The 8593-nt window shown below is 38.7% G+C and overlaps 2 protein-coding genes across 2 annotated transcripts in view; one reads left to right on the forward strand and one right to left on the reverse strand.

The window, feature by feature from the left end:
- The window catches only part of LOC134822212 (hypoxia up-regulated protein 1-like), an 84107-nt gene that overhangs the window by 25894 nt on the left and 49620 nt on the right, over positions 1–8593 (reverse strand). The gene's annotated exons all lie outside the window — the stretch shown is intronic.
- LOC134822215 (procathepsin L-like) lies at positions 4080–5099 on the forward strand. The gene has a single exon (XM_063833121.1). The coding sequence runs from the start codon at positions 4080–4082 to the stop codon at positions 5097–5099; it is 1020 nt and encodes a 339-aa protein (XP_063689191.1).

The following is an 8593-nucleotide window of genomic DNA, read 5'->3' on the forward strand; positions in this document are numbered from 1 at the left end:
GAACGTTGAATACCTCAATTGTGTCTTGTGCCAAAAAAAGACATAGAAATCGGGAAAATTCCGCCCACCTAAAATGCAATTTTACTGAACGTTGGCAAAATAAAACAAACTTTTAAGTTGTAATATTATTATTATGAATTTATGAATATGACGTATCATCAGCCACACAAATTTTATTTTCTAAAATTTCTAAAATCAATGGTTCATCTAAATTACACAAAGAACTATAATTGTCTAAAAAATAATAATAAATACGGAGTAAAATACACCATATCTTACTAATACTATAAGTATATATAAAGCGAGACGATATATACATGTTTAGATATCCGTACCATTTTACTGTTTACTGTCATACTGACACCACGGCATCAACTTTAGCACGACTTTCCACAAAAACCGATATACAAAAAAGATATTCAAATACAACCTTAACTTTTTTGGCTGGTTCAAATGCTTAAATGGTCTTCAAATCAGTATAGAAAAATATAAAATTGGTCAAGGAATAAGAATTTTAGTGCCCAAAATTTGGACCCCAAACTGGTGTCAAAATTGGGTTAGTTTATAATCAATTTTCCAAGCTACCGGCCGGCCGGCTAAGTTTAGGAAAAGTAGTAGTAGTAGTACAAATTAGGCGAAGTTGTCCGGTATAGTAGCCCCAGAGGCAGGCAGAGCATCTTCATGCTACCGTCTCGTGGACCACCAGGTCCAGCCTCTTTTTAAAAAATTCTTATTTTATGACGACAGGGTGTGGACACAGGGGGACTATTATATATATTATATAGTGCCCCAGTTTCTTTGCACTACCTTACGAGACATTTTTGTGGCGGACCAATGTGCGACGACCGAAATTTTGGCGGTCCGAAAATATGGCGAAATTGAACAAAAACCGTCACATTTCGGACGTCACAGAAAATAAGGGTATTTTTCATCATTTTGTTTTCTGACACAAAGGAAATTCAAAATTTTCTAAAAATCGGTAAAATCATGTTGAAACAAAATGAAACTTATAAATCGATTTTTTCATCTTCCTCTAAGGGGTCCGGCTCGAATCTTTCAGTTTCACTTATTGAGTTTAGTATTAAATTGTTTATCTTGACTTAGTCTATAAGACGTTTATGTTAGCACATAAATGTAAATTATTGTAAATTTAAAACGTATAACTTGACATTAAATTCATCATGGAATATTGTGTTTATTTGTCCCACCATCATATCACTAACTTTTCAAGAACAAAATGAATCGATGAAGCCACAATTATTGGAATAAGCTAAAAATAATGCGACGGATTCTATTACGACGACCGAAATTTTGGCGGTCCGAAAATATGGCGAAATTTAGGGAAAACCGTCGCATTTCGTACGTTATAAAAATGTCTTGTAAGGTATAGTCCCCCTATGTGGAGTGCCACTGGCCACTAAATTGCATTTGTAAAATTTAATGGATGAAATTTTACAAAACTTTCTGGAAATACGTTTACAGTTTAACTCGTATCTATTGTCTACTTGTCTATTATGTCGGAATTTTTTAATTTTTTTTCATAAATACAAATATGGCCAATGGCGGAATGGCACTGTGCACTGACATGCTGAGCGCCGGCCACCGCGCCTAATAGTAATAACAATGTTTGTGCAATTCTGATACAAATTACGTAAGTTATTAAAGGATATACTGTGGACACCGGCTATTATGTTCATAATATAATTAACAGAATAGAGATTTAGCGGAATGACAGGCTGAGCGCCGCCCAGTAATTAAAGGGTTGCATGTGTCATGTGAGCGGCTACTTTTGGGCAATCCCTTTCCTTTTTGTTATCAACGGAAGCTACGTTGCACGTTTGAAACGCGAACGAGAAAATCAAAAAATAGGTGTTAGATTTAGAATAAAATCGCATAAATTCAGCAAATTTTTACTGCGTCGTCGCTCCGGCTAAGCAATAGCAACATTGATAATTTTTTAAATTGCTCGTGCCTTAGCAATGGCAACATTTATAATTTTAAAAATTGCTCGTGCGCGAGCAAGCACATATCATTTATTTGCGTTTTCATGCTTTATGATTGATCACAGATCATGACATTGACTAGCTTAAATTTATACTTACGCTATGACTAATGACTATTCATTTGTTTGTCATTAATATTTTATGATGCGGTAAGAACTAAGAAGTATCAATATAAATTGACTACATCAAAGTTCAAACTAGTTAAACGATCGGGATTCGTGCTAAATTAAAATAGGCTCAGATGTCATGCCATCCTATTATCACTACTTTACCACTTTAACAGGGTCCATTATCATCGGCTGATTGTATTGTTTCAGAGGACTCTCAGGACCAGGCTATTATTAATTAACAAGCTCCTCTATGACATAAATACTGCGTTCAGCTTGATCAACGTCAGTTCTTTCAAGTCTTCCTTCGTTTCTTTTTAACAATGCGGAGTCTTTCTATTCTTGTGTTCTTGATGTTGTGCAATGTCGCTGTTTCTAAATTTAAGCTGAGTAACAGAAAGATTGCAAAGGAGTATCGAGAGGCTTTAAAAAAGTTCAACACAGCCCCTCAAAATGTAAGTAAATATGAAATACTTCGTACGGGTATTTGCCTCACAGAATGGCCAAAAAAAAGGAAGGTCTCTCAAAGTCACAAAACACACTTTATTCCAGTTTTTATCTCATAAGAAGCTAAGTTGACACTCATATTTTTCTTCCCGGGGGTTCATTTAATCTCATAACCATTTTTTCTTTGAGAAAAATTGGCCGGAAAATCTTCCTCGAAAAAAACATGCCTCACAGAATGGCCAAATCTGAATTTCTATAATTTTGTTGATGGAGATACTTTTTAAATTTCTATCACCACACGTTCTTAGAAAACCTATTAAGGAATGGGGTAATAACCTAAAACTCACGAAAAAAACTGAGCTGTGAAAAATTATTTCACAAAAAAGAAAAAATGCCTGACAAAATGGCAAAAAAAAAAAGATAACGAGAAAATTTTATTTTTCTAAAACCTTTGGCTCTTGTTTCAGGCATGCTGCTGGTATTAATATGCCTTGTTAACACCCCCATATAGGTGAAATTTCTTAGAACTGAATAAAAAGGGCATAATTTCCTACACCAAAAATGGCCATTTTGTGTGGCGTTGTTCATATTCCCTGATTTCATGATTTATAACCTTCATTCGGCTGTAAAAACACTCCATCTGGGGTGTTATTGTATAATAAATAGCTTGTGAATACTTTAGACTTATGGTTTCATTGAATAAAAGGAGTTTTAAATTTTGGCCATTTTGTGAGGCATATTTTGGCCATTTTGTGAGGCGTTTAGCCATTTTAACATTTTGTTTCTTCCTAAATTGAACAATGTTCGTTTTGTTTGATGAATACTATTCTTTAAACATCTTCTGTCATACTGGTGCCAGAAGTTCTCACCAAAATGCAAACTTAGTTCAAAAATTTGAAAACAAATTTTGTGAGGCATATTTTGGCCATTTTGTGAGGCGTGTAGCCATTTTAGCATTTTTTTCTTCCTATATTGAACAATGTTCGTTTTTTTTGATGAATACTATTCTTTGAACATCTTCTGTCATACTGGTGCCAGAAGTTCTCACCAAAATGTAAACTTAATTCAAAAATTTGAAAACAAATTTTTCAGTGCTCAAAATTTCTACATAAACAGTCATATTTATGCCAGAAAATGTGGTCCTAGTTATTGTTAATGATTTCACCACAGGAAGTGTTGCCAGAAGACTTTTGTTTCATATGGTATCCACAAAACCTACCAGTCTTTTATAAAAAATTAGTTACAAAAACATTTACAAATTTGGCCATTCTGTGAGGCTAGCCATTCTGTGAGGCATTTACCCGTAACTTATATATACCTACTTTAATTTCTACAAGTACAGTCTTGGCAATGAATTTTGAGTCTTTGAATTTATATTATAGATCACGACTTTTTGATGCCATAATTTAGTATGCTTATGCCTTACATCAGATTTGTTGTTATGATAACCGCACATTTGAAACTGCTTGGACGCTTGTTACTCTAACTACCAAACCGACCACAGGTTCCACAGTTCCAGAGAATGAATCTGCCCGATACAACTATTGGTCCTGACAAAGCTGCTCGTCGATCTAGCTACAAGAACTTCAAGAAGTACTCTGAACTTGTAAACGAGATAAATCACGACGATACGTTCTCCTTCACTGCAGAAATCAACAAGTTTAGCATAGAGTCAGAGAGTGACTTGAATACCCACTTTGGGATGAACATGAGTGCAAGCTTTGACGACGAAATGTTTGAGAACGACACGGACTTTGAATTTGAGCCACAAGACGAAGCTGTCGAGAAAAGAGATGCAGTGGAATTACCGGAGAGTATTGACTGGAGTTACACCCTGTCAGAGCCTGAACATCAGAGAAAGTGTGGCAGCTGTTGGGCCTTCAGTGCGATCTCTTCCGTCGAGTCAGCGTACTACAGAGCAACAGGACTGAGGAAGAAGTTCAGCTACCAAGAACTAGTGGACTGCGTGTTCGAAGAAAAAAGATGGGGTAATGGCTGTAAGGGGGCTTCCATCAACACGGGGTTCCTCTGGGTGACCAGGCAGAAACGTCTAGCGTCACGTGAGGACTACAAATATGTGGCTAAAGACGGTGAATGTAAAAAAAACACGACTTTGAACAGTTATACAAATGTAGGCCTGAAACGATTGTATCGCGTCCCTAAAACTGAATCAGCTTTGCTGCAAGCAGTGGTCGAGGGGGTAGTCAGTGTGGGAGTCAAGGGCGGACGGTCCCTTCTAGCTTACAAATCAGGGATTTATTACGACCGCTACTTGTGTAGGGCCACCGCATATCCTAACCACGCTGTTAACCTAGTCGGATACGGAGAGGAGGGAGGTAAGAAGTACTGGCTGATCAGGAACAGTTGGGGCAAAGACTGGGGCGAGGGAGGCTACTATCGTATGACACGTGACCATAAAAACCACTGCAAGATACACGAGACGGCACTCAGACTCGACCTACAGTGCTACAACAGGAAGCAGTGCGAGGAACAGAAGAATGTTAATGAACTTGAGAAGCAGATCGAGACAGAGCTTGTTTAATGTTAGAAATTGTTACTTAGTAAGGGTCTGTCGGATATTGAGAGATCAGTTTTTTAAATAACTTTTAATCCTTTTTATTTACTGTGATTACGTGTTTTATAAATGGATATAGTTTGAATCACGGTGGTCTTCAGTCTTAGCTCAACAGTTATAAAAATGCTGGTACCCAGAAGACGCTGAGATTGCCGATGAACAAACCTTAAATGACTAAGAAAAGGGAGATGTAGAGGAAGCAGCAGCGACTGATCAAGACGTTTCTCCCTCCGAGGCTGAATGAACCAGCGAACCTGAGAAAGACCAAAGAACAATTGTCACAGAAGCTATAATAATGTACCGAAGAACCTGAGATCTAGCTGAAAGTTGCAGAGACCGGACATACCATCGAGACAGCAATGTAGATGTTCCTGAAGCAGTCCACGAAGCAACAGAACCAGCGGAGTCCCTCAGAACTTACGAGACTTTAGACAAGACCAGCTCAGACGAAGGTTCTGATAAGCCTGCGTCTGATGTGATATGACAGAGCTGACAGCTAGTAGTGAGATGGTTTCAGTTGAAGATGCTAGGAGGGTAGGGAGATGGTGAACATGGTATCCTGCCGAACCAAAGCCTGATGGAAGTTTGAGGAGTGCGTATCTTCCAGAATAGGTAAATTAATAGTTGTTTTGAATTCATTGGTGTTGAGTTTTTATGTTTGTTATAGACTTCATAAAGCAAAAGTGGATTCTATTGATCATCCAATTTCGTAATAGTCAAACATTTAAACTGCGACATACCGAACTCTTTGGCCATAAAAGAGATAAACATCTTTCGTACAAAAATCTAACTAAAATAATATCCACAGGGCTTCAAACCTGACTACAATCGCCGTCTCAATAAACGGCAACGGGGGGTACAAAGCCGTAGTGATCGTGAACAGGAAAGAACGCTGGTAGGAGCCAAGGGGAGGAGGCGGAGAAGAGGAGGAGCAGGCCACGGTGGAGGCAGAACCAACAGACGAACGGATATAGAAAACGAGATGCCGGAGACCCACAGACAAGTGCCTCCCCATCCTAGACCACAGGTGTTCGCTGAGATTATAGAAGAAGAAATCAGTGAGGAGAAACTGTTGAGGTAGGGGGTGTTTTTGATTAGAATAGTTTGTGCACATATGACATGTCAAGTGTCACTACGTATTACAAGATGTATCAAATGTTAACTTGTTACTGGTAAGTTCTCTATTGTATATTAATTAATCAACATATTTGCATTCATATACCGTAGTATATACATTAGTTTGTACATATATTTTATAGTAAGATTATTTCCCGCATAATTACTCCAGTCAACAACACAACAAAAGTCAACACCAACCACAACCCACCAACACCACACCAGGTGCTAAAACAACAAGCCCTCCTCACAAGATCCACCCCTCCACTACAAACACCTACCCACTACTAACACCACGGCCGGGCTCTAACCACATGCAAACCAGCACTGGTACCAAACCCCGGGTTTCGTGCTGACAGTGGTTTTATCCGGGTCAGCCATTACCTCAGCAACTCACTCCGCCCTCCACTTCTTCACTCACAACTACCACCCACAATCTATACCCCCCGCAGCAACATATTTACTCACAGTCTGGGGGCCAAGTTTATACCGAACATTTTCTTATTCTCACGATATCAGCGTACTTGTTATAATGTTGGCCGATGGTTGTTTTGATAAACCCAAGAAAATGCAAATGGTGAGTTAGTTTAGATTTTTTGAGAAACCGCTAAATTCAAGCTACCAACAATGTTCATTTTCATTCATTTCTTTTCACCATTTCAATCACAAATTTTACTTTGAGTTGCTACCGACGCGGTAGGGATACACTAGACAGTTTCATATCTAATCTCCGGAGGGGATGCTACAGTGAAACCTCTAGAAGTAATAAAATAACAAGAACACAGAACCCTTATATTACACAATATGATAACAACCGCGAAGAGAAAATCAAAGACACCATTCCGACGACATTATTACTTCTCTGACGCACCAGCCCCTCACTCCACCCGTCTAGTACCATCTTAGTGTTTTATTTGCTCTCAGAAGTTTTCACACCATATTGAAGAAGTCCTAGAAATTTGCTAACGTATGGCACAATATCCCTTTTCACTGCGCATATTATGATTATATTTGTCTAAATATTAGAAAATTCCCCGCTAGGATTACCAACTCACAACACCGTCACCTTCCTCTTGGTTCTTTGCCCTTTTTCACATACAAAAGCAGTTTTAAAATTCCGTGAATTCAGGATCTACAGAGCTCGAGAAGATGCACTAAACGGAAGGACGAGTCCTATGTACTTTCCACTAAGAAGATGAATCGAACAGAACAGATGATGGCTCCGCACTGCACAGCCACTTTGAAGAGTACAGAGAATAAAGATGGAGATGGGAAGAATCAGCTGGAAAACAACCCAGCAATATCCAGAAAACCAATTAATTTACCTTCGCTAAAAACCCAGTTTTGGCCTACCTGTATTCTCGATTCATGAGACACAGCCAGGAAACTATTTTGAAAGATTGAATATACTCATAAATTTGTTTCAGCTGTGACAATTATCACCATCAGCCACGCGAAAAACGACAGAAGAAAAAGAAGTCCAGGTAAGCTAATAATTGTTGATTGTCTACTTAGCAAGACTCTTGGCTAAATATTACCCGTACGTAACACTGCGCGGCGCAATACCTGTGAGAAACACCGAAGCTTACAACTTTGCTTAGAAATAAGTGGGGGGGGGGGGGGGGGGGGGGGGGGTGGGGGGGGGGGGGTGGGGGGGGGGGGGGGGCGCGTTTTCATGCAAAGTTAAATATTTGACAGTGACCAATTAAGTTATAGTGGAGGCATGGATAGCATGCATTAATAAATCTACCCGCTACTGGCCTGAACTTTGTGGTTTTTTTAAAAAAAAATAACACTCACATGAATTTGTCAGCCTTATCTTCCAAAAAGAAAAGGAGATAGACCCAGATTACGATCCTGAAGACGATTTCGACGACAAAATAGTTCTTGACTCCTAAAGGATACTGAATGATTGGAAATAATCGATATAACCACTTCAAGACTCATATCATTGATACTTTGTTTGACCCTCAACTCAACAAAACCAATTTTCTCTTTTTGTCATTATGGACACCGAGTCACTGTGATAACATGAGTTTTGGGGGACGATGTTACAAAGGCCCCAATTTTCGTAATAACCGTCTCAATTTTCAAATCTACCATTTTCATATCTGAGTCAGCAGCATTTGCAAGCAGATATACCTGCCGATCGTAATGACGAAACAGTAAGCCATTAGTTTCTCTGAAATTTTCAACGTGATGGATTCCCAAGCTCACTTTCTCATTACATTAGAAACAGACTGGTAAGTTTGCTATGTTTGCCATATATATTGTCTTTTCAGCTTTCCGACGTTATTGTCGATCCATAATCCCATATCCAATCCGACAAGACCTTTTCCTTGCTT

Source organism: Bolinopsis microptera, chromosome 10, assembly GCF_026151205.1.
Source record: "Bolinopsis microptera isolate Bmic1 chromosome 10, MBARI_Bmic_1.0, whole genome shotgun sequence".
Classification (NCBI taxonomy): Eukaryota; Metazoa; Ctenophora; class Tentaculata; order Lobata; family Bolinopsidae; genus Bolinopsis; species Bolinopsis microptera.